At 35.7% G+C, this 26,605-nt stretch overlaps 2 protein-coding genes across 2 annotated transcripts; both read left to right on the forward strand.

Moving 5' to 3' along the window:
* The first annotated feature begins 10,019 nt into the window (after positions 1-10,019).
* Positions 10,020-14,165, forward strand: LOC114313128 (3-hydroxy-3-methylglutaryl coenzyme A reductase 1). Its single transcript, XM_028259475.2, has 4 exons — positions 10,020-11,229; positions 12,220-12,401; positions 12,794-13,140; positions 13,521-14,165. Exons 1-4 carry the CDS (start codon positions 10,235-10,237, stop codon positions 13,761-13,763), a joined length of 1,767 nt encoding a protein of 588 aa, XP_028115276.2. The 5' UTR covers positions 10,020-10,234; the 3' UTR covers positions 13,764-14,165.
* Positions 14,166-17,866: 3,701 nt separating this feature from the next.
* Positions 17,867-19,206, forward strand: LOC145823146 (uncharacterized). The gene is made up of 3 exons (XM_082922438.1): positions 17,867-18,539; positions 18,647-18,721; positions 18,836-19,206. Exons 1-3 carry the CDS (start codon positions 18,369-18,371, stop codon positions 18,890-18,892), a joined length of 303 nt encoding a protein of 100 aa, XP_082778564.1. The 5' UTR covers positions 17,867-18,368; the 3' UTR covers positions 18,893-19,206.
* The last annotated feature ends 7,399 nt before the right edge of the window (positions 19,207-26,605 follow it).

Below are 26,605 nucleotides of genomic sequence, written 5' to 3' on the forward strand. Positions count from 1 at the left end.
GTCGATGGAGAGTAGCTGGTCAATCTCCACTAGCGTCTTGGTGTTTGTTCTAAACCTGGTAACGAATGCCTCCGTAAGTTGTGCCCATGAAGCTATGCTACCTTCTGGTAATCTCTTAAACCATGTCAAACCCAGGTTACTAGGCTAGAAAGAAATAGGATACACATTAGAGCCTCGTTTCGTCGATACACGGCCATAACCTGGCGGAAGTGGCTTAAGTGCATGTGGGGGTCTGACTTCCCCTCATAAGTTGTGAACTTAGGCTGGTGGAAGCCTAAGGGTAATGGTGCGTTCTCTATTGCTGGAACGAACAATGAGCTCTGCAACCTTGCTAACGCTTTGTCTGTTGGGTAAGGCATGGTACTGGCATTCCAACCTTGACACTCCCAAGTGTCCTAAGAGCCAACCGTTGTAGAGCAGAGACCCTTCTAGGGTCACACGCCTGAGTGTCTTCTCTTCTTCGAGCCCTCTTTTCTAGCACTATCCATAAGTCCGCCAACCTAGGCAACTCCGTGTGCCTTGATGTCGTCTGGTGTGCATGAGAGGGCCTATAACTACTTCCCTTCGTACAAGACCTTTCAGTCCTCGCTCTCTCAGATTTGGAGTAACGAGTCTTAAAAGTCCTTGACTGTGTGTCGCCTATCCTGGGGCTTCTGCTTTCAGTTTGTGATGGTATGACTTAACTGTCACCATCTCCTGAGTGGCGAGAGTGCGTTCTGATTTTGTCAGTCTCTTCTTCTACCCTTTTGCCTTTTATCTGGCGCTTCATCGTCACCATGTCAACCGCCATTCTCCTTATCAATTCGTCTTGCTCCCTTACACGATCTTCAAGAACCCAAGGGTCCATCCTCCTTCTCTGTCTATCAGGGCTTTGAGGACTTAAGCCTCGTCTCTCTCACGCGTCTCTCCGTGGATTCCGTCATTGGGGATCCAATTCTGCCATGGGCGGAACAAAAGGCAGACCTTCACGTCTCCCACTCCCTTTTGGGGTCTACCCATCAATAGCAGAATGTGGCAAGTCTTCGTTATGTGCCATTGACATTAATTGAAGCAAAACTCAAACAAAAGGTTTGTTTTCTATCATCTTTCCCACAGACGGCGCCAATTGTACGAGCACGAAATAATCTTCTCGTATAATCCTGTTAACCAAGTTTGTACTTCTCCAAACGTTGTCGCTTTACTACTTGAAAACACAAACGTGAGCTAGTCAGTGGATGTGTGCCAGAAACCTCTCTGATGCCTAAGTCAGCAAGTAGACAATAGACAATAAGCTCTGTGTATTTGAGAATAAGAATTGTGATACCTGTACATAGGTCCTGTCATAAGCTTTTATAGATTTCACCTTAATTCCATCCTAGTAAGACTCTAACTCTCCTTATAAGAGTCTTCCTAGGAATCACACTCCCAGTGAAGAGTGTCTATCCTGATAATAACCTACTCGCTATTAACCTAGTGAGATGGTTTGCACAATCCTAGTAGGACTCTACTCTCCTTAACAGAGTCCTCCTAGGAGTCTCGTGCCCAAGGATAATGTTTATCCTTAAAACACACTCATCACTACAAGCCAAATGAGATGGACATACTCTGTTTGGCTGCTAATGCCCAACGGGGATATCCTACTCTGAACCGCACCAACATACACACCGTGTTTTACCGGGCTACGTATAGCTTGACCTTCTAGCAATAAAACACCACGGCTCTGCTGTGGACTGTCTAGGTAACGTAGTTCAAGATCCAGCAATCACCTTCAATTGGTCTGCAATAGGGTCGACCCAAAATCGAGCCACTTATTGGGGTTATCTCGACCTAATACACAGCCCAACATGCACAATCCATTTTATCTAGCTCGGCCCAATTATGGTATACACAAATTACCCTCTTAATTATCCCTCAATTATCCCAATTGTGGTTCAGACAAATTACCCTCTCAATAGTGTAATCTATAAGAATGAGTGATATATATATATATATATACATAGAGCGAGAGAACAGAGAGGAGAGAGAGAACGGCAGATCTAAAGGACCATATACGGATCTAGATGAAGCTTTGGTTAGATGTTCTTTTTCCTCTCTCTTGACAAATTTGTGCTAGTCGGTGGCCTTGGCGGTGGGTTTGATGGCGGTGCTAGACTTCTTGCAACTAGAAGCAAGTTGCCTCTTCAATTTAGGCCAAGTTTGGAAAGACTAAAAAAGTGTACTTTTTGTCTTTTTGGACTAAAAAATTGAGGTTGAAAATATGGATGTTTGGGTTAACTTTTTGACTTTTTATTGAAAAATGTGTAATAAAAAATTGTAAAAATTGATTTGTAGGGAAAAATTTGAATTGGGAGTTGTGCAGCCGTAATTGTTGACTTTTGGTGAATAGTGTTAACTTTTTAGCTTTTTGAGTAACCTTTTGACTTTTTGGCTTTTTTGGATCTTCCCAAACTTGCCCTTAGCATGAGAACTTTCCACCCTACAAGTACGTATATTTTGGTATTTAATATACAAATAACAAAAATTATACAATTCAAAAATGTAATGAGTATAATTTACCTGTTTGTAGTGCTATTTCTGAAGTGCGTAGTACTGTCTATCCAAGCTGCAACAAAATTTTTTATTGTATGGCTCTAACCAATTGATAGTAACATATTTAATAACTTTGGGATACGTACTAAATTCGGTCTTTAGATTTGAAAATTATTGATTGAATTCTATTTTTGTTTTAGCTAATACCAAAACACTCAAACTATGTATGAACTTATCACATTTCTCTTTCATCTCAAAACCCTTATTGCATTTTATCAGAACATTCTTACTAATATGTTATCTACAACACCACTGTTAGAGTCATGCTCCGATGTTGATGAGCAGTGGTTGGTGATTTGTGGTCAGGTTCAACAGCGGTGTGTCGATTTGCGTTTGTAATAGGCCGAAACCACCATGAACGAAGCTCTAAAGCTCCGAATCTTCTTGGAATGGAGGATGGTGATGACGGTTTTGGGGAAATGACAGTGGTGGTTGTAGACACCCCATTTTTGACCGCCCTTAAGACTTGGGCACTACTGATGGTTTGCTCGGTGTTGAGAGATGTGCAGGGCAAAGAATCAGTTTCTTCGGCAAGGAGAGAGGCAAATCCTTCAAAACATTTTGTTTAGGGGTTTTGGATTTGAAGAAAAGAGGAAAGGAGAGGAGAAAACTAGTTTGGGAGAAGTTCGGCATGAATCCGGGTAGAAGCGAGTCGAGCAGCCCTCGCTGAATCGGGCTTATCTGTCTGTACGCTTGGAGTTTAGCTATGGGGCCACCACCTTCGGAAAGCTTACTTCCGGGGCTTCATTTTGCACTCAAGAATCTCCTAGAGCCAAGTCCGGGTGGGGGAGATATGATCAGTTGAAGTCGGGCATCATCCCGGTTGGATCGAATCTGCGCGGCTTCACGGAAAAGGGCATAACTTTTTGCACAGGAGGAATTTTGATGCAAGGTTTGCGCCATTGGAAAGCTAACTTCCGGGGCTTAAATTTGGACACCAATCGGCAGTTTTTTGACCTTACCGGCCATCCACCGGCACTATATTTATCCGGCCGGCAATTTATTGTGCCGACCGGCACTTTATTTTGCTGACCGGCAATTTTTGCTAGCCGACGACCTTCCGGAGCATTCTGCAGATTGAGTGGATTCCAGCTGTGCCAGCTGGAATGCACAGAATCGATCCCCCACGTACATGTGTGTTTGTTTTGCACCTTGTGAGCCTTTGAACCCCTTAACCTTCTAGAAGCTTGAACCTTTTGGCCAAGCTTCCTCTAGAAGCCTTGCACCCCCCTTGAACCCCTTGGCCCCTTTGAAGCTTGTCTTAGAAGCTTAGCATTGCTTATATAAGCACCTCTCCTCCTCCTTTGTTGAGGTTGGGATTTTTGGAACAAAAAACCAGAGATATATAGATATATCTGATATACATACACACAACCCTTGATCTCTCTCTATATCTCTCACATTCAACCATCAAACACCCTTGTTCTTGGGCCATTTCTTCATCAACTCATAGCACAAGGCATCCAACGCCCGTTCCAGTAGCTTGAGGCTGTTCTCCAAAGCTTAGGAGTACCTAAACTTGGTCCAAGAGGTGCTGATTTGTTGGTCTTCAAGGGTGAGTCCTCATCTTCCATTTTCTAGCCTTTTCTTGCTTCATATCTAAGCCATAGTTGCTTGCACTTTTGGGCTCTGACTCAAACTTCAAATCATCATATTTTGAGGTCCTCTTCATGTTTGATTGAGGACCTCTTGCTGTTTGAGGACAGTAGCTTGCACTTGCTTCAATATCCTCCTTGAATGCCATAATCTTGCATAGAATTTTTGGCTTGCGTGTGATCTGTTTTAGAGCCTGATGTAAACTGAAAATAGGCTTATTTTGAGCCCCTCTTCAACATTGAAGAAGGGCTCAACACTGTTTGGGACTTCCATGTTGTACTTCCCTTTATATCCTCTTTTTGGTCCCATTTTTGTATGTCTTGGCAGCCCCTGATGTTGCTGTTTTTGGACCTTGGTCCGAACTAAAAGTGGCTTTATTTTGACCTCCTGAACATGTTTTATTAAGGGTATTTTCTTTTGTGGTGAATTTTTTGTATACCTCATGTTATAGCCACTTTTGAGCCTCATTTTTGCATTGCATTTCTAATATATTTTTATACTGTTTTTGGGGCTTCCATAAACTGTAAATAGTCTTATTTTAGGCCCCTCTTCAATGTTGTTGAAGGGCCCTAACCTGTTTGGAGTTAGCAGCTGTGAGTTGCTTCATAACCTCATGTTTAGGGCCATTTTTGCATGCCATTGTTGCCCTATGTTTGCTTGTTGTTTGGCCATGACTTGTACTAGAAAAATGCTTATTTTGAAGCTGTTTTTCTTCTGTCTTCATGCTCCATGTTCATATTGTGCATGCTTTGTATAGCTGTAAGCCATTTCGGGTGCCAAAAAGTCCATGTTTCGGGACTATTCCATGCATCGGGTGTGTTTTCGCCTCATTTCGGGGCTGTTTTCCCCCACATTTCAGTGCTAAAATCCCATTGGCATGTTTGCATATCATTTTTCATGCCATTGCATTGCATATGCCATTGCCTCGGTTTGCGTGCCCGTGTGTACGCATTTCGAGACACTTCATTTTCATCCATCGGCCTCTCATGTGAGTGTGGCTGAGGCTCTCTCATGTTAGTATAAGTCCATGTTGCATTCTATATGCCATTTTAGCCATTGCATTGCATATGCCATTGCCTCGATTTGCCTGCCCGTGCGCACGCATTTCGAGGCACTTCATTTTCTTCCATTGGCCACTGTTTTGGGCCTAACTAGAGCTGCCTAATTCATGTTTAAGACCATCCTTGGCTTATTTGCATGCATCATCTTGCATGTTTGCTTGTATCGGCATGTTGCATCCTTAGCTCTTATGCCTAAGTTGCATTGCATCTTGCATGCATCACCTTGCCTCTTGAGATGAGTATGATAGAGGTTAGGCCTCCTTGTGTGTTTATTTGGCTTGCATGCATTTTGAAATTGAAGTTGCACACTTGATTCTTTGGGCCATCATGCATGGAAATGCGTGATTGGTGGTCCGAGAATCGGGGCACATCCTCCTTTGAGTCATTAACATGATAAGGAATGTGATTGGTGCATAAATTGTTTGAATTGCATTGCCATGCTTTGCTTTGCCCTCTGCTGCTGTGAGTTGTAGGTTCTGCAGGAATTCATTGCCGGCCGGCAGTATTTAGTGCCGACCGGCAGTCAATCGATGGCCGGTGGATCTATTTTGTGCCGGTGACTAAATGATACTGCCGGTGGAAATTCTGCTCAGCCGATGATATCCCCCAGTGTCCTGAGAGGCATCCCTGAGACTTTGGCAGTTTTCAAAGGAGCAGAGCAGGGAAAACAGAGGCAAACTATGCATGGCAGTGCGATTCCGAGCCAATCCCAAGCATGCGTTGCATCTGGCCCTCGCCCCGAGGCGGTTTACTGTTTTTATTTAGTTTAGTTAATTTGTTAATTAATTAAGCAATTTGTAATATTTAATTAGCTTGCGTAGTTAATTAATTTGTATTATTATTTTGGTCCCTCCGAGTGAGGGCATATTTGTAATAAGTGTGCGTGCGTGTGGTGTATGTCTTCCAACCCCCACTTCTTTCTCCCTTTTATTTACCTGCTTATGATGGTAGATTAGGGCACATTTATTTTAGCATACCTTATGCTATGCATGCGTGCATCCATACATTTGTACTGCATGCATTAGGCTCGGTACATCACGCTAACTGCATTCGTACTTCAATTCAAAAATTGACTATGTGATAGTTGATCGCATTTCATATGCCATGCTTAGGTTAGCCGAGCCTGCCTAGATTGCATTTTTGCATGTGATGCATTAGCCATTTTTTAACATGAACTAGGATCATGCATATGATTACTGACTAGTTTCTGTTTTGGCTCGGAGTACTAGGTAAGCTTTTATGCTTTAGCATATCGCATGCGTGTGAGTGTTGCCATGACAGTATGATTACCATGAGGCTAGCTGCTTATGTGATATAACTGCTTGAATGCCTGTGGATGGAGGTTGAATTACCTAAATTGGAATAATGCATTAAAACTGTGAGTTTTAAGCCCACTAGATAGTGGCAAAATCATCTTTTCTAAAAGCCCACTTGAGGGTGGCAAAATCTGCATTTTAGCCTACTTGCGAGTAGCAAACCATTTTCAAAACAAACATGAAATGTTTTGTTCCAATTTGGGCGATTTGGTCTATACTTGTTTGCTGCGCGCATAACATAGTAATTCTAGGCTAACAATTGGTTTAAGAACACATAAAGTTTTCAAAAACGGATATCACGGTTAGTAGAGGCCGGTCTTCGGACCGGGCGAAAGGGGGTGCTCATAGCTGACCTTCCCCAATCGTACCCAAGCTCCCGAGCCGAGACAACTCCGGTGATGACGGACATGTGGCCTTCGGCACTGAGTCAGGGTTTCCTAAATTCTCCCACTTTAAAACATTTAGGTGGCGACTCTGTATCTGGCAAAGCAGTCCATGTTTGGCACTTCTTTCAAAAAAATCTGTTTCTCAAAACGATTTGCCAGATTTGGACTCTTTGGTTCAGATTAAGAACCGTGACACAAATCGAGTCCGAACTGTAGCATGAGGCCCACCGGGACGCGTCTACAGTGGTGGTGTTGGAATGAAGAGAGAGAGAACAGAGAAGAGAGATATGGTTTGATTTGGTTTGGTTTAATTTCTGCCATATAACATATATATTTATATATAGGGTAGTTTGGTCAGTTTATAGTAACTTGTCCTTATTGACAAAATATTTTGAAGTATGAATTTTTGAACAAATAAAATTTAAATTTGAATTGATGAACAGAGTGTCCAAATAACTTTACTAAATTGAAAAAAAAATATATAAAAGTTAATAAATAAATGATTTTGTCTTATTTATTATTATTATTGGCCTCCAACTCACAATAAATTGTTTAAGCTTTTTAAATTGACGGCCATTATGAGCTTAAAACAAGAGATATTTATCAATTAATTCTATTAATTTGATTTATTTACTTATAGATTTTGATTGATAGATTTATCATTATAAATTTATTTATAAAAATAAAAAAAAATTGATAAATTTATCAATAAAACTTAATGGGCTTTTTTGGCTCAATGAGCCATAAAAGACAGAATAGGCTCATGAGCCACAACAGACAAAACATCCCATCCAACCCCATAATCATTATACTCTTCTCTCACAAAAAAATCAAAAAAGCTAAAAAGTCAAAAGTCCTTCCCAAACTAAACTTTTGAGGGCTCATATAGTCAAAAAAATCAAAAAACTAAAAAATCAACCCACTTTCTAAACGGAGGCAAAACATGTTCTATTGATAATTTATCCTCACAATAAATAATATATGTATTAGAGGATCGATTGAGTCATTTTCAATAGGGGAAAGGTACATGCACATGTGACAAGGAAGGAGATCAGCTGGACCAAAAAAGTCACCCATTAAGAAAAAGAAGACTAGAAGTGATGCATGTGTGAGAAAAAGAAGACCAGAAGCGATGCATTTCACATGCACCAAATTTGAGTTGTTTGAAATTTTATTTATCAAATATAGTTTGTTTTTAATTTATTTCTTATAACTAAGTAAAATACTACTTTAACAAAAATACAAGTGACTTATTAATTCTCTAATATTCTATTGTATAATAAAAAAAAACAACTTTAATTAAATTTAAAATACAACTTCATAAAACAACATAAGTTTTAAAAATAAATTGAACACTGCTTAATATCAAAAAAATAAGATATCAAAGTGTTTTGTAAGAAGAATAAATGAGGTCTATTCAAAGGCTATTATTTATATTTATAAAAATACAAAATAAAAAATGTGTGCAAAGCATACAAATCTATATAAAATTGTTACAAAATGTGTAAAAATTACTTTTGAGATTTGTTTTGTTTTGTTTTTTTATTGTTGTTGACATTTTCATTCCCTTATATTGTGTGTGTGTGTGTGTTTTTTTTTTTAATTATTTGAAGTCAGTGTAAATTTTTTCATTTTTTTATTTTAATAATATTAAATATACATAATTAAAATACAAAAAAATATATTAGATAATTGATGAGATATATGTTAACCACATAATATATTTCTTGTATTCTAGGAGCATTAGGGTTTTTGGATATGCCTTATAAGTTGATTTTTTTATTTATTACGAAAAGACGTGTAAAGATAGAGAGATAGTGTAACCCCAATTAGAGGGTGTTCATGGATCTGTTTGATTCAATTTGACACTAAATTTGGAACTAATCCAATCATGATCGGTTCCAAATTTTTGAACCCACAATTAAACCAATTATGCACTAAAACCAACCTAATTCAATCTCAATGTAGCTCGGGTTGATTCAGGTTGGAGCCATATTTGTTATGCAAATATAAATCTCAGGAGGGCAATTTGTAATTTCCCAAATCCTAGAGAAAATCCGTATTTTGATCAAACCTAGAGGGGGTGTTGGTAATTTGAAAAAATCAAATTATAAATCATAATCTGTAATAGAGTAATAAGGCGAATATATGTTACAAAAATGCTTTAGAGCTCTAATATAAGAGCTCTAATAGCTCTAATGAGAAGGTGGGACCCACTCTAATGTGATGTTTGTGTCTTATTTTGTTTTTGTTTTTTTTTTTTTTTTTTGCTTTGACACATCACTAGAGCTCAAATTAGAGCTCTAGATTTAGAGCTCTCAAGCATTTCCCTATATGTTAATATAAATAATATTATATATATATATATATATATATATATATATATATATATGTGGGTGTGTGTAGATAAATAGGTTTAGTACTTGAGTTAGGCGAAATTTGAAAAATGTTTCGTATCACTAATTTAACATCATTAATGTATCACTAATGACATGACATTATGTGGATTCTATTATTAATGTGATAATTTGGCCTTTATTTTATTTTTTTTCTTGTACTTGCCACCTCATTAGTAATATTTTTAAAATTTTCAATTTAGTGCTTTAAATCGGACGGGCAAAATTTAAACAAAAAAACCAACTAAATAATGTGCCGGCTCAGTACCAAATCAATACACTAAAAAATTAAACTAATTTTAAATCATAATCCTCTCAAAACATCCATTTAAAAACGTCGGTAAAAAAACATGGTGAATGGGCCGCTGCCATGTGACAGCCCGTGTAGCACGTGCAAGTACCACGTGTGGGTGAAGAAGGGAGGGTGTCCGAAAAAAATAAAAATTGAGAATTTTAATTTATATTAAAAATTTTAAAAAAAATTCTAATGGCGCAGTAAGAAATGAAACTCATACATAATGTGACGTATATTGATATATATATATATATATATTTTATTACATTATTAATTTTTTTTAAAAATTTTAAAATTAAAATTTTGAAAAAAAAAATTGAGACTGTCACCGCCAACACGGTGCCAGCACATCACTTTTACTGTGCACACTTTTGTTTCCATCACCCTCTCTCCTCCACTCCACCACCATTTGTAATTGTATTTAAACCAACCTCTCCCCAAGTTCCGAAATCTTTGCTCATCCGTCCCTTTTGAAATAAAAAAAAATGCATAACACTCCCCTCCTCCCTTCCCTACTCTCCTACCACTAACAAATCATTTCTCTTTCTCTCTCCCTTTCTCTCTCTCTCTCTCTCTCTCTCACTCTCTCCCATTTTCTCTCCGCCGGAATATCCGGATGGACGTCCGCCGGATACCTCCTAAACCTTCCCTCCCTGAAAACCACCAACACCAACACCAACACCAACACCACCGCCGTCTCCACCAAAAGAAATCATCGTCCTCCTCCTCCTCCTCCTCCTCCTCCTCATCCCCAAAAGCCTCTGATGCCTTACCTCTCCCTCTATACCTGACCAACGGCATTTTCTTCACGCTCTTCTTCTCTGTGGCCTACTACCTCCTCCACCGTTGGCGCGATAAGATCCGGTCCTCCACCCCTCTCCACGTCGTCACTCTCTCCGAACTCGCCGCCATCGCCTCCCTCGTCGCTTCCTTCATCTACCTCCTCGGTTTCTTCGGCATTGGTTTCGTCCAATCCTTCATCACCCGTGCTTCTCACGACGCCTGGGACGTCGACGACGACCGCTTCATCCTCGAAGAAGATCGCCGCCTCCTTCCTTGTTCCTCCTCTTCCGTTGTTGATTGCGCCGCCCCCCCTCCTGTGCCCAAACTGATGGATCCGCTGCCTGTGCTTTCGGATGAAGAAATCGTCAAATCGGTGGTTTCTGGTTCGATTCCTTCCTATTCGCTCGAATCAAAACTCGGCGATTGTTACCGTGCGGCGTCGATTCGACGCGAGGCGGTGCAGAGGCTCACAGGGAGGTCTCTAGTTGGGTTGCCGTTGGATGGATTCGATTACGATTCCATTTTGGGGCAGTGTTGTGAAATGCCAGTCGGTTTTGTGCAAATTCCGGTGGGCATTGCGGGGCCTTTGTTGCTCAACGGTTGCGAATACTTGGTGCCAATGGCAACAACCGAGGGATGTTTGGTGGCGAGTACGAACCGAGGTTGCAAGGCGATATATGCTTGTGGTGGTGCTACAGGCATTCTTTTGAGAGATGGAATGACAAGAGCTCCTGTTGTCAGGTTTTCCACGGCGAAGAGAGCTACGGATTTGAAGTTCTTCTTGGAAGATCCTCTTAATTTCGATACATTGTCCTTGTTTTTTAACAAGTAAGATTCCTTCGAATTCAATTATACCAGTAATTTCAATTTCACTCATAATCACATTCACGCTGTGTTTGGTTGGGTTGGGGCTTTGGACGAGATATTTGGAAATGGAAATGGAATGAGAAATGGAATGTGAATAAAATATATCATATAAATATATAGTTTCACACTTTTTTCTCATTCTCTTTCCAAATCCCGAGCCAAACACAGTGTCACAGGTTGAATTGTTAATGGATAATGCTAGGATACCAATTTTTTTTTATCAAATAAATGATCAAATTTTTTACCCCGATCATTTATTTGGTAACAAGGTTAGGGCTATAGTATTTTCCTTTGTTAATTCCTTTTCTGAGTTATTGGTATCAATCAAATGCTAAAATGGTTAGCATTTCCTTTGCCTTTGTGTTTGCTGTTTTGGTTGTTTTTTTTTTTTAATTTGAAAAGGTACTGATGTTGATAGGCATTTTCGCATCTTTTAGAGGTTGACGCTCAATAATTTTTACATTTTTTCCTGAAAAATGGTGAATCTGAATTATGTTAAATGCAAGAAAAATTAACTTTGAGGATATCCTATAAAAAGCGGAGAACATTTAACAAAAAAAAAAGTGCCCGAGAATAAAGTTGGCACTATTTTTTCATGGTTCTACATAGATTTGTCAATACATTCCAATCAATTACACCAAATGACGTAAATACTTCCCTGATGGTGAATGCTGTGGGGGTGTTTCAAGTTTTGTTTCCATCTAGTTTTATGTTGAATTGCAAGATTTTTATTGATGCTTTTGATTTGTATATATCTATATGTACGGGGAATTGCTTATATTTGTGGCTTTTGTGTTTCACTTGTTTCTGTTTTTGAATTTGACGTATTCTGATGTTGATGCGGTTACTTTGTACAATCTTCTATGCTTTTGTAATTAGGATATTGTATTTTTAGCATTTTCCAACAGTTTCTGGTCTTTCGGTTCACGGTAACGTGTTCTCTGATAGCAGATCGAGCAGATTTGCAAGGCTCCAAGGCATTCACTGTTCTATTGCGGGGAAAAACCTTTACATAAGATTTAGCTGCAGCACAGGGGATGCGATGGGGATGAACATGGTATCCAAAGGTGTTCAGAATGTTTTAGATTTCCTTCAAAATGATTTTCCAGACATGGATGTAATCGGCATCTCTGGTAATTCCTCCCCCTCCCTCCACCTCTCCCTTCTCAACGTGGATTGTTGCTCAAAATTTTAGACTAGTGACAAATCTGTTTGGGTCTGCAATAATTTTGTTAATGGTTTACAGTTGTCTAATTTTGGCGCTTTCTAATTCTGATCATATATGTATGGTTATATCACTGGTGTCCCTTATTGGTAAGGTGAACTTGTCAACGTTTAGCTTTCTGTTTCTCTGAATTTGTGGACACATGCGGCCCTTGTTTTTGACTTTTTCTATGTGGTTATTTATTTCACTTTCCAAGTTATGTCATTCATCCATTATGCCCATTCCATTTTACTGGCTTTACTCGATAAGCTCTTTTAGTGCTATTGTAACGTGTCATGCATCACTTGATTGTTTGTCCAGGGAACTTTTGTTCAGACAAGAAGCCAGCTGCAGTTAATTGGATCGAAGGGCGTGGAAAGTCAGTTGTTTGTGAGGCAATCATCACTGAAGAGGTAGTTAGGAAGGTATTGAAAACCACTGTACCTTCACTCGTAGAGCTTAACATGCTTAAGAATCTTGCTGGATCTGCTGTTGCTGGTGCTCTTGGTGGTTTCAATGCCCATGCTGCCAATATAGTCTCTGCAATTTTCATAGCCACTGGACAGGATCCAGCACAGAATATCGAGAGTTCCCACTGTATAACTATGATGGAAGCTGTCAATGACGGGAAGGATCTTCACATTTCAGTGACCATGCCTTCCATCGAGGTAATTCGATATTTCATATGATCTTCCCATTTCTTGATGATTCTGATTTTATCTTGCTACGAGTTCTGTTAAATTGGATTCTGGGGAAATCCAATGCACTGCTTATATTGCCATCTTGACCAAATATCGTGTTTTTTTGTTTGTTTGGTTCTGTACTGTTGTGCTGCAAGCATTGTGTAGCCTCATCTGTGGACCTTTAAGGCAGAGTGCTTTTCTGTTACATTATCACTTCATGTTGCAACTAATTGTGAAGCATTGCTACTTATATTTTTTACTTCTAGGGAACCAGAATGTATTCAGAATATTGAACTGTATTTCTGTATGAGTTTCTTAAACCATTATCTATAACTGAAACTTCTTTGGTTTTATGTTTGTTCTAGGTGGGCACAGTTGGAGGTGGGACTCAACTTGCATCTCAATCGGCTTGCCTGAACCTTCTTGGTGTGAAAGGTGCAAGCAAGGAGTCCCCAGGATCGAACTCAAGGCTTTTAGCAACCATAGTAGCTGGTTCAGTTTTGGCAGGGGAGCTCTCCTTGATGTCCGCCATTGCAGCTGGGCAGCTTGTCAAGAGCCACATGAAATACAACAGATCAAGCAAAGATGTCTCAAAAATTGCCTCTTAAGAGGAAAGAAGAAGGTTAAACATTCAAAGAGGCTGAGAAGGCAAAATTGGGGAAGAGGAACGATACCCATGTGAGATCGCTTCTTGATGTAGCTGTAAAGGTGGCAACCATGCGATGGTGCTAACTTGCCTGGTTGTACTTTACTCTTTATCTATATCTCTAAGCATGACATACATTCCCTAGTGACTTGTGACCATTGGAGGCCCCACACATCTGGTTTGTATCGCTTTCCAATTGTGAATTTGAAGCTTGTCCTGTTTTCTAGTTGTTTCTGTCATATTATTTGTCCTTGGGGGGCCACATTGTTTCAGAGCTGGATCAATTGTTGTTTCTTCCCCTATTACTTTGTACATTCTCAGAACTTGAATTTGATGATGGATATATATTTTTTGTTTGGTATTAGTATCTAACTATTTCAATTTTGTGTGGGTTGTACCTGGTGTTAGTTTTGTTATCTGCCTCAAGCAATAATTCTAGATAGAAGATAGCATGAAAACTTTAACCAGAATTTCAACATTGAAAATGAAATATTTATGATGTATATTTAAAGTTAGTGTGTTGTAGGTAATGAACTTTATCCGCGCATATCAGTTATAGGTGAAATCCTGAATAATTTTTTCAAGTGCTTATGCCGTGTTCTGCTTTGCCTCGTAATTGTTCTCGACTGTTGCAGCCCAGTCCGAGATTTACAGAAGAGTAGGGTTGTTGAAAGTCCATATAGTTATATTAAATTAGTACATGGTGGAAGCATGATGTATGTGTTTCTTCTCATACGCATCTCTTCCTCTTCCTCTTCATCGTGTCATTCTGTTATTTTCCCGCTAATCTTGCCGGATACTTAAAATCATCCTTATTTATTTGGTTCACCGGAAGGGAATAATACGATAATTTTTTAAGCTCTTATATGGAATGATCATTCTCTTGAAATGGTTAATGATGATTTTATTTACAGAAATAATACAGACTTTTTTTTTTCTTTTTTCTTTTTTTTTTTTATCTCCACAACCTCTACAAACACATGTCAACCAGAAATAAGAGGACAAAAAAACAAAATAAAATAAAAAGTTGACCAATCACAATGTATTGGGGGTGGTGGAGGTTTCTCAAAAAGGGGGTCACAACCTTTTTATTTTTATTTATAATGTATTTTGTTATTATTTTTTTAATCTACCAAATATGAAAATAAATATTTTAATAGAATGATCGTTTTATTTCATTTCATTCTAGTGAACCAAACACTATCTTAAAGTAAAACTCGAATTTTTACGAGTCACAAATCACATGTTGTACAATAAGAAAAATTATTAGATATTTCATGAATACTTGTGGCATTGTTTACGTGATGGTACCATTGAGATACTTTTATTGGTTTTTTTTTCTTCTTTTTATGCACGATGTTTATCAGCATAGTATTGCATGTTGAGAATACTAGAAAAAAAAGAGTCTTGGAATAATATTTATTGAAATTATTCACGCGCATAGGACACACGGCTAATTAGTATATTAATGGTTGCCCATATCAATCTTTGTTATTTAACAATATAACAATGAATTGACTACGAGATCTTCAACTGAGTCGATTTTTGGAATAATATTTTTTGACATGTGTACGACATATATGGTTAATATATTGATATTAATTTTTTGTAATAAAAATAATATATCATTATTAAATTTTTAAGCCTCTTGGAGATCTTCAATTGTTGGTGGTGGTGGTGCATTGATGGTGTGATAATTAGTCCCTATTTATTTTTATTTTTATTTTTTTAAATAAAAGAAAAAGAAAAAGAAAAATAGTGTGTGAAGTGTGGCGTGGTTGTGTTGCGTTCATAACTTTGTTAAAATCCAGCCAAGTTTAATGGCTTATACTATTTATTTATTTATTTTTAAAAAAAAATAAAATAAAAAGAAAAAGAAAAATGGTGTGTGAAGTGTGGCGTGGTTGTGTTGCGTTCACAAACAGAATACCCCATCAACTTTGTTAAAATTCGGCCAAGTTTAATGGCTTATACTATTTATTTATTCATTTTTTAAAATAAAATAAAATAAAAGAAAAAGAAAAAGAAAAATAGTGTGTGAAGTGTGGCGTGGTTGTGTTGCGCTCATAAATAGAATACCCCCATCAACTTTGTTAAAATTCAGCCCAAGTTTAATGTCTTAGCATGCAATATTTCAAACGGATTTAACCTCAATCTCGGTTAAATAATGTTGTAGATCCATTTCACAATCACAATTAAGGATAATAAACATGAGAAATATTAATATCTTGTCACAATCAAATCAATCGATCAATATTTGGAGGAAAAAGAAGAGCGGACAGAAAAATATAGGAAAGAAAAGAACGAAAGAGAATGGAAGTAAGTAGGGTTACATTACATACATGTACTTGGAATGTTGCAGCCTTCCAATTGTTTTCTGCTCCATTTTTGTCGTCTCCCTCCCTCCGACTCAAACCACTCATTCATTCATGTGCAATGGGACCCCTCGCGGTCCCCTCCCACCCATCCATGTGATTGGACTTTCCAAATTTAAAGGTTGACAAAGAAACCGACATGCCATTTTGAGCATTTTTAAAACACTATGGTTCCGGTACCGACATGCCATTTTGAGCATTTTTAAAACACTATGGTTCCGGTACCGAAAATTTAATGTTTATATAGTTAATTTTGAAAGGTATTTTATAGCTATCATTGTGCGTGGTGGCTCAGTTGTGAAGGCATTATCTTCTCACGGCCATGAGTTAAGTTCGATTCTTGAGAGCACAAAAAATCCTAAATTTTTCAGTCTCTTTTCAAAAACCTCGCGTTGTACTCCGATCAAAACTTGACTGTGACTGGGGTTACGAATGTAGTGATGACGCCTCAGAATATCCTTTCTTTTGTGTTCAAAAAATATATATATATTTTATAGTTGGGTTTATTAGTTAGAATTCTTGCATTTTATTAAAATGTCAAAAGTTTATTTTATTTTATTTATGTGTAAATCATATTCTCTTGTATTATTTGAAATCTTTCTCATTTTGAAAGTTTATGTCACCCTTGATTTGTGTTGTATTTAATGCTCTTTTATAAATGTATTGTGACGTATTGTAATTAAGAAGAAAAAAAAAAAGTACTAATGAATGGCCTCTTTTGGTAAGATGGTAAAAAAGTTACTTTTGACTTTTAACCTATATTAAATCATATTATATTTTACTTTTTAACATATTTTTTAAAAAAAAATTAAAAAAACAACTTTTAATCAATTTTTCAAATCAACTCACAACTTGCAAGTTAAAAAAGTAGATGTTTAGTGAGGCTAACGGGGGAGGGCATTGGTAATTTTAATGTAGTGACTCTTAAAATATAATTTATAATTGAATTTTAAATGATTAATTTTTTAAGAACGCTTACCAATCAGTTTTATTAATTAGACTTATTATTTATAGGCATTGATTGATAAATTTATCATTGTAAATTTATTTATAAAAATAAGAGAGATTGATAAATTTATTAATATGACTTAATAGATAATAAGTTCCAAAAGTAGGACCTATTAATAATTTATTCTAATTTTTAAACAAATCAACAACTGATATGTAATAATTCACGTCATTGAGGTAAATTTAAGATTTATAATTTAGTGGTATTAAGCATTTTTGCTTTACTATCCGTAACAAGAAATCTTCCTTCTGTCGTTTCTTGTGAATTTAACATCACATTTCTCTTTCATTTTCCATTCCTTATGAAGGAATTAAAAAAAAATAAAATATAATTTTAAATAAAATGCAAGTTAATTTTACATTTTCCTTCTATTCTCCATGTCCTCTCCAAATCTATATTCAAGTATAGTATAAGATCCAAAACATGGGGTAAAAAGTGAAACAAAATAGTGAAGTAAATTTGGACTTTGTATGTACTTCAACATACGAATATTTGGACCTACATAAATACGAGGAGTCCAAGTGTTGTGAGGCCAGCCCAGTAAGTAATAGACTCGTGAGCCGTATGTATGTGCACCCACTACCCAGCGCCAAAAGTTATATTGGGTCACAGGTTTGAAGCCCAATCTGTTTTCCTTGTTGGTCCGAATTGAAGCGACTTGTTTGCATCGATAAGTAAACTAACTAAAATCAATCCAAAAAAAATTTCCAGAGGGAGAAAAAAGAAAAAAAAACCTAATCTATATAGATACCTACCTGTCTGTGTGTATGACCCTGTTTGGTAGAGCCGTGGAAAAGTAATTATAACTTATATTTTAATAGCTTATAGCTTATAACTATGAGTATAAGCTGATTTCTGATTTATAAATTAAGTTTCTCTTGCCCCACTTAAAGAATAAGTTGATTTCTGACTTACAAAAAGTTATAAACTGTATTGTTAAACTAAATCAAACACATCAAAATAACTTAAATTAAGCTGAAAGTTAAAATAAACTTAAAAAAAAACTGTACCAAACAGGGCTTATAGTTAAGGACTCTAGTTAACTCACTCACTCACTCACCTGCTGGAGTTAGAGACCAAACAAAAGACGAATCTTTTTGTTTTTTGGTTTTTGGATTTTGTATTTTGTATTTGTTGGAATATCGAATTGGTCGTTTTTGGGTGGTGAATTGAATTGAATTGAATGGGGAGCAGCAGCAGTTGGAGAAGAAGGATGGGGAATGTGAGGTCGTTTGTGGGGAATTCCATGGGAGGTTTGAGGGGAGCTCCCAACTTGGCCTCGTGGGTCGTCGCCGGAACCCTAGCCTACTTCCTCTGGGTCAAGCCCTCCCAAGACCTCAAGCGAGAACGACAGGTCCCCTATCTATTTTCATGTTCCTCAATTCACCTATATTTCTTTTCTTTTCTTTTCTCAATTGTAATCTTGAGTGCTCTTTTCATGCTAAATTTCTTACTTTCCAGGAAAGGGCAGCTCTCGCTGCAGCTTCAGATCCTTATCGTTACGTCGAGAAACGAAAACCCATTCCTGATCCGCAGGTATCACGCTCTCCCCCCCTTTCAATAGATATCTGATTTATATATATATATATATATATACACATATATTGTGTGTGTAGATTTGTAATCATTATTTGGTTCGATTATTTCCAGGAAACTGGTCTGATATATGGAAACAAGAACAGAACTAATAAACCACCTGAAGACTAATAATAATCTATGGGATTGGAATTTGCGCAATCCAATCTGTAAGATGGCTTCAGTTGTGGTTATACATGTTGTTCAGAGTCATTTTGTTATTTTTATTATTATATGGTTTACTGGAGTGGAATTTTAAGTGGCTTTCATTCATCAGAATTTTAATAAACAACAGAGAGTCTTAGTTATTAATTTCTGCTGATAAAGATTTTGTATAAAATTAATGCTGTTTTGTTGATGATGTAGTAGTAGTAGTAATAGTAGTATCTCTGCCATCTCCAAATTGTAATAATGAATTCTACCTAAATACAGTTTACTGATAGAAACTTCGTGTGTGCTCTCTTTTTTCCGTCTCTGTAACAATCTTTCTGTTGCTTAAAATGATTATAAACTGAGATGAGGATACAAGTGTGATGGTAGTATGCATTTCCCCTAGTGAGACAAAACTCAACTCTGGTATAATTAAATACTGAACATACAAGTGTGATGGTAGTATGCGTTTCCCCTAGTGAGACAAAACTCAACTCTGGTATAATTAAATACTGAACATTGTGCAGACCTAATAGCACCCCCCAACCCAAAATAATGGTTTGGCAATAGAGTGACTTGGCTAATTGGCCTCGCCATGGATCAAGTCTAGAAGGGACTTGTCGTATTGAAGCGACGGGGATCATAATTACCTAAAGATGTGTATAATTAGTAAAATCACTTGACATTTAATTTTTCTTGTGGTATCAAACACCTTCAACTTTTAAACTTTTAGGAACTACCCATGTATGCTTAATTAGCCACAAGCATATTCAGTTTAAAACAATAGAAAATTTGAATGAGACCACTTACTTTCAACCCTTGCCAAAAAATGAAAAAAGAAAAGAAGAGCAACTGTGAAAAACTGAAACAGCAAACTAGATTTCAATAAATAAATAAATAAATAAATAAACTAGATAAGCTTAAGTATGCATCATTACTATTTACTCTAAACCCAAAACATCATGAATAAAAATAAATCTCAAACCATAGTACAGGATTGTCGATACCTGTCACGCATTTGTTATGAAAGAGATTATTCCACCTTTGGGCCTCTGTTACCGTTACACATGGTGCCCATAAATTGTGTCCTATAATAGCTATTTCATTCCTTGATTAGACATAGTATGGCATTGTCGGTATACCTGTTGCACATTTGTTATGAAAGAGATTATTCTACCTTTGGGCCTCTGTTACCATTACAGATGGTATCCATAAATTTTGTCCAATAATAACTATTTCATTCCTTGATTAGATTTAATACACCATCTTCTTGTGCAATAAACTATATCTGCAATAAGGCCTCATCCTCTTGCAATCTAGAAAAATGTGTGGTATGCAATTATGTTCTTCCTCAGTTTGTACTTGGCATGCACTTCAGTGTTATGTGATACATCGCGTAGGATGATAGAGAAAGTCCTTTTGACATTCTTTCTGAGTCACAAAAAGCATATATATCTTGCTGTAATGTACTTCAAAAAGAACCACACAAAAAAAATAAAATAAAATAAAAAATCCAGTGCTTGCTTTTAACAATTATTGAGCCTATGTCAACCTGTTGAACTCTGAGTAATTCCAAACTGGTCTCTAATCATATAATCACAGTAATCATAAATTTATGCCACAAGGTGACTGATGAGATGCTGAAAAGTTCAATTCTTTTGTATTTGGAGTAAGCTTCTTTATAGTTGTTATTTTCTTGGGAGTTAGAGCTAAACTACCAATAAGTCCTAATAGTTAGATTTAATTCTCATCAAATTCTATTGAAAATAAGTCCTAGTAAAATCATCACTAAAAATAATTTTTTGTGATGTTTATTGCATATGTCGTTAAAAATTGACAATTAGTGTTTTTTTTTTTTGTTATGATTTTTATAAATTATTGTTAAAACTTACAAATAATAACGATTTTTTTATGACGAATTTTTTAAATTGTCGTTGAACGTTAAAAATTAGTGACGATTTTTTTACGCTAAAATTTATAATTAGTGATTTTTTTGTGAACATTTATTGATTTTTTTTAACAGTGTTTAATAAAAAAAATGTCATTAATTATCATAAGATCTATTGGATAATAAATCTACTTATTAGAACTTACACGTAAATCAAAAAAAAAAAAAGTATCTTCTTGAAACTTGTGCCCTTCTTCGCGTAGACATGTGCTATGATCTCTGTTGCTTGAAAATGTTTTGTTTACTCTTCAAAGGAAAATGGTTGGTAGCTCGAAAATGATAGGTCGAATGGGCCGAAAATATTCTCTTACCGGTAAGAGAATACAAAAAAAGCCTAAAACGACGTCGTTTTGGGATTTCGAGCCATTCGACCCTCTGATATTTCGAGCTACCAATCGGAGTTGCTCTTCAAAACGTTTTGAGTTGGATTCGTAACTCATGCTGATTCGGCTTGGAGTGTTGTCTACAAGGAATAGAATTTAGTTGCTTTTTATTTCTGAAGAATCATGAATCGGTGGAGCTTGTCATTAAAACTGGATTTGATTTAGGATGGGATTTTCCTTTTCTGGGTTTGGGTATTATTTAGTTGGAAAGTTGTTTAAGGAAAGCAGAACAATACAACAAATTCTTGTACCAGGAAATCCCTGAATTACCCTTCCAATACATAGCGTTGAATTAATTCCACAATTTGGTGAAGAGAGGACCCTGGAATAGAATATAGATGCCTGAAAACAATACAGTGTTATTGCTGCCGTATGAGCCAACAGAATTTCGTTACTTGGTATATATACATATTTAGAGAAACTTAATTGGTCCTGCATCATGATCATTTGAAATCAAATTTAGCCCACTTGTGGCTTAATTTTCTCCTTTTTAGATTCTTTTTACCCCATTAGCATCACTGATCTGAGAAAAAGTAATCTTTTATGCTTGATTGCTTCTTCTCAAATAGCTAGTGCCCTGGCCTTCGCTTCACCAGTTGGGAAAGAAGCCAAGAACCACTTTGCCTTGATGAATTCGCATTTTCCCTCCGCCATCTGCATCATCGCAAATGATATACCAGCTTTCACAATAGAAAATGCAGTGTCATGCAACAAAAAAAACCATTCAGTTGTGAATTCACCAATGATAACAGAGTAGTTGAGCCCATGAATGAGTCGTTGAATGGTTTTGTTGGCTTTGTTTCTCTAACATTCAATTGGTCTTTGGCATTAGTGAACTGATGACAGATTGGTCTTGTTCTTGCCCCTGCAAGATTATCAGCTTCTTTTTCCACTGCATCTGTGAGATGGCTTCAAACGAGCCGAGTTGGGCTGAGCTTTACAGGGATCAAGCTTGTCTCATCCGTTTATGGAGCTCAAAAATCAAGCTCGAGCTCATTTATCCTAATCAAGCTTGAGCTCAGCTTGAAAATTTGTCCAACTTGAGCTCTGCCGGCTTGTTTATACTAATCATGCTTGAGCCCCATTTCAAGCTCGATAGTGAAGAAAAAAGTTGGGTCGATAACCAAGCTTGGTAGGTTCATTAAATATTATTTTATATTAAGCATGCATAATATAACACATTTTATATAAATGATATATGAGCTGAACTTATTTTGGCTTAAGCTCAGTTTGTTTATTGAACTAGCTTAAAAATTTGACTAGAGCTCGTTTATATACCTAAAGAAGCGCGAAGGAAAGCCCGTACTGAATGAAGCCGAGCTGAGCTCACAAGCAGCTTAATTGATTCATTTTCAGCCTAGAGAACACCAATTCATCTCTTGCCTTGCAGATGTTATTTAGCTCATGAATGCTTTGATCATGAAAAAATACTTTATTTGGTTGATCATGAGATTAGATTCATGATGTGGTGGCCGAATAACTTTATTAGCATTTCGTAATTGATTCAAGCCCCTTTTTTTTTCCCCAAAGGAAAATGCTATAGTTATTTAGTAATTAATTTTTTCAAAATTTTCTGATAATGTGATGTAGTACTTAGTGTTTTTATAAAGAAAGCGTTTAAAAACTAATTATTAATCAGTCCGTTTATAAATTTTATTTGTTTTTAAGTATATACATATACATTTTCCTCCAATATTATTTTGGGAGTTGATGGTGGGGTTAGAGTGACATGCATTGTAGTAGGCTCCATAGATCATGGATTCATGGGCTATGTATGAGATGAGATGGACATGGTCACGTGTTGTGGACACCCACCCACACAAACACCCACCTCCTCCGGCCCAACCTTTGACTCCATGGAACCACGTTTTCTCATGTCTAAACCCCAAATTCAACAAAGTGGTTCGTGTGTTTTGATTATTAAGCCAAGTTATTATATATAATAGAGAAAATTAGTGAAACATTTCTAACTTTTTGTAGTAGGAGGGGTCTAAGATATTTTTTTTATTAGCTAAGATCCCTTAAAATCTTCACAAAGATAGAAAATTTGACTCAGAGAAATTTTGTCCGACTCAGATAAATTTTGATTCCGACTCAGAGAAATTTTAATTTTTACAGAGAAATTTTGAAAACACTCGGCGAAATCAGAGAAATTTCTCTGTGAAAATTGAAATTTTCCGGAGTCAGGGCCGAATTTCTCTGAGTCAAATTTTCTCTGTAAAAATGTTGAGAGATCTTAATTATTATAAAGATATTATATGTCCTTTATATTATAAAATCTTTAATATCAGGAAGTTTTAAAAAAATTACCCTATATAATAATGGGAAAAATACACTTCAATTATATGTTCATTTTTTTTTTTTTTACAGATTATTGAAAATATTTATAAATTTAATTATTAAAGTGTATAAGATTTACCACTGAGTTTATTTTATTTTATTTTTTGAAAAATTACACTGGATTGTGATTTTCTCTATAATAATTGTGTGTTTGCTTAATACTAAGAGCATCATCATTTAACTAGTTTTTTTTTTTCCCTATTTTTTACCTAAAATAATGTGTAAATCACTAATTTTGATGATTTTGGCTCAACAAATATAGTTAAGCAGTCTTGACTAGTCAAATATTAAAAAAAATATTACTTTTGATATTATAAATTTAATTGTGTTGAGTTTATAAAAAATAACTTAAAATTAAAATGAATAAAAGTAATATTTATAATTAATATAGAGTTCGTTGGGGAGGGTCTTAAAAAAATGTATAGCTAAAATAAATATAATAATTTCAATTAATTTGATAGAAATGTTTTAAAAAGATCTTTTTTTTCCTTGAAAATAGTTGGTAAAAGGGGATTAAAAGATTGGAAAATGATATTACAATTACAGGTAAAGAACCATCTCCCTCGCGAGCCACCACATTAATTAATAAATATATCAAAAAGTATGTCCAATTTATAAAAAAGTGTAATTTGATAAGGAAGCCACTTAACTCGTCTACGTGGAAGATGACCACGTGAACAAATCAAAATTAACCGTCTACATGGAAGTTGACCACGTGAACAAATCCTAATCAGCTTCTCCACAACTTTCTCTTTTCGTCCCCATCTCGACCTTCCTTCACTGGGAAGCTGGTCATAGCTTTTTTCCAAAGTAATCATATTTTTATATCATCAGTCAAGTTTAGCAATTCAAAAATAATTAATTTTTTTTTTATTTTTTTATCTTTTTTTTATTAAATCATCTTTTTACTTTTCTGTACATCTTTTTATAAAAAGATAAAAAGTACACTTATTTAGGTCATCCCAAACTATTCCTAATTATTGTATTAAAAATAAATTAGTCATCAAGTTTGGGCTCACATTTGTTCTTTTCAATTACGTTTCGGAAATATTGGTAGAGAAATTTTTATAAACATTATGTTCATTTAAGATATAAATCTCACAATATATTCGTTAAATTTCAGTCATATCTCCTTATTATGAGTAAAATTTTAAACAAAATTTCAGAATAGGTAACTTTACGCCTATTAGGATTCATTTGATGATGATTTTTTTAGTTGATTTTTTGATTTTTTAGCCTGAGATTTTTTTGTTTGTTTGGTTATCTTGTTTGGCTTTTTTGCATTTAAAATGATGTTTCTGAAGTGAAATGACAAAATTGCCCTCCACTTGGAAATGATATTTTTTGACTTTTTGTTTGTATATGGATCAACTTGGTAATTTTGTTTTGGCATTTTATGATTTTGTAATTTTTTTTGTTATGTGATTATTTAGTCCCACAATAAATGCCAAACCGGGGCTTAGTATATTGCCCAATGGTACAAAGAAGATGAAATACAATAATAAAAAAAAGGGCAAATTACATATACTCCCCTCGAGATTTGACTAAATTATAGATACCCTCTTGAGGTTTGAGAAATTACAAATTCCTCCCTGAATGCTATATTTGCATAAGAAATTAGGGGGTAATTTGTTATGAAATATAAACCTCAGAGGGCAAATTGTTATGAAAGTATAAACCTCAGGGAGCAAATTGTTATGAAAATACAAACCTCAGAGGACGGGATGTAATTTCTAAAATTTTAAGGAATATTTATAATTTAACTAAATCTCGAGTAGGTATATGTACTTCGTTCTAAAAATAATATGCAAGCAAGTACATGTACTTCATTTAACGGATGTAAAATTTGTGTAGTAGACAAATTTGGACTAGAATGTTAGAAGATGTGGAAGGGATGGATGAGCACGAAATACAAATATAAATTTTTTGCACACAATAATCCAATAGATCAATCATTTGTGCCCGATGTCATCCACATATATATATATTTTAATACTTAAAAAAAAAAAAAAAAACTAATGAAATGGATTTTAAGATTGGGTTCAACCATTTTTTTTTCTGGATAAATAAATTATATTATAACAAAAAAAAAGATTTAATACAGACTCAACCAAAACAATAATAATAAATAAAGGTTATCAGAATTCATAATTAAGGGATCTTGTCTAGCCGAAGGTAACTCTCCAAAAAAAATTAAATAAATAAAAATTGGTTTGGAAAGTGACAAGTGGGTGTTAGTGTCAACCACATGGGGGCATTTGCAACTTGCAACAGCTTTATTAATTTATATAATTAATAATATATACATTTGGTGGAGCTCATGTTCATGCGGGGCTTTATTTGTCAAGCTTAATTTCTACCCTTAATTATTTTAATTAGTGGCCCTTGTAAAAGCTCTTCAAGTACTTTTATTTATTTATTTATTTATTTTCTTTCTTTCACAAGGACTCTGCATGGGTCTCCCAAGTGCTAATCATAATTACAGTATTACTTTATTTCTTATTTTATGTTCTTCAACTTATGCGTATAAATTTTAAAAAATATTTTTCTAAATTCAGTCATGTGAATAGATTTAACTTTACCATTAGCTATGTGTTTGCAGCAAAAAAAAATAAAAAATAAAAAATAAAAAATGAAAAGAAAAAAAGAAGAAGAAGAAGAAGAAGACAATTAAAGACTAAGGGATTGGTTTGGAGGAAAAGACACTCTTTTATGGGACGTGATGTCTGGATTCGAGTCTTACTATTGTACTATGCAACTTCTCCTTCTCTATTTGTCACGATCTAAACCCGACCTTATGGGTTTAGCGTCGTAACTGGCCAGTAATCCTTGTATTACCAAAGGCCTCTAGATAGAATAACGTATAATTAGGGGCTGTGGAAGCAAATATACAAAATACAACGTCCATCGAGCCGTGCAGACATACATGGGGCAAAAATAATTTTTTTTGTAAGCTTTTTCAAACGTATATGTGACGTTACATAGATACAGTAATTATATGCCACTTCATATACAATTCACTAA

This window comes from Camellia sinensis, chromosome 3 (genome assembly GCF_055761805.1).
Source record: "Camellia sinensis isolate YWXY chromosome 3, ASM5576180v1, whole genome shotgun sequence".
Lineage (NCBI taxonomy): Eukaryota > Viridiplantae > Streptophyta > Magnoliopsida > Ericales > Theaceae > Camellia > Camellia sinensis.

Coding starts and splice junctions, on each gene's coding strand:
- LOC114313128 (XM_028259475.2), top strand. CDS start 10,235: ATGGACGTCCGCCGGATACCTCCTAAACCTTCCCTCCCTGAAAACCAC. Junction 11,230..12,219: donor TTGTCCTTGTTTTTTAACAA/GTAAGATTCCTT, acceptor CTCTGATAGCAG/ATCGAGCAGATTTGCAAGGC. Junction 12,402..12,793: donor GGATGTAATCGGCATCTCTG/GTAATTCCTCCC, acceptor TTGTTTGTCCAG/GGAACTTTTGTTCAGACAAG.
- LOC145823146 (XM_082922438.1), top strand. CDS start 18,369: ATGGGGAGCAGCAGCAGTTGGAGAAGAAGGATGGGGAATGTGAGGTCG. Junction 18,540..18,646: donor ACCTCAAGCGAGAACGACAG/GTCCCCTATCTA, acceptor CTTACTTTCCAG/GAAAGGGCAGCTCTCGCTGC. Junction 18,722..18,835: donor AACCCATTCCTGATCCGCAG/GTATCACGCTCT, acceptor GATTATTTCCAG/GAAACTGGTCTGATATATGG.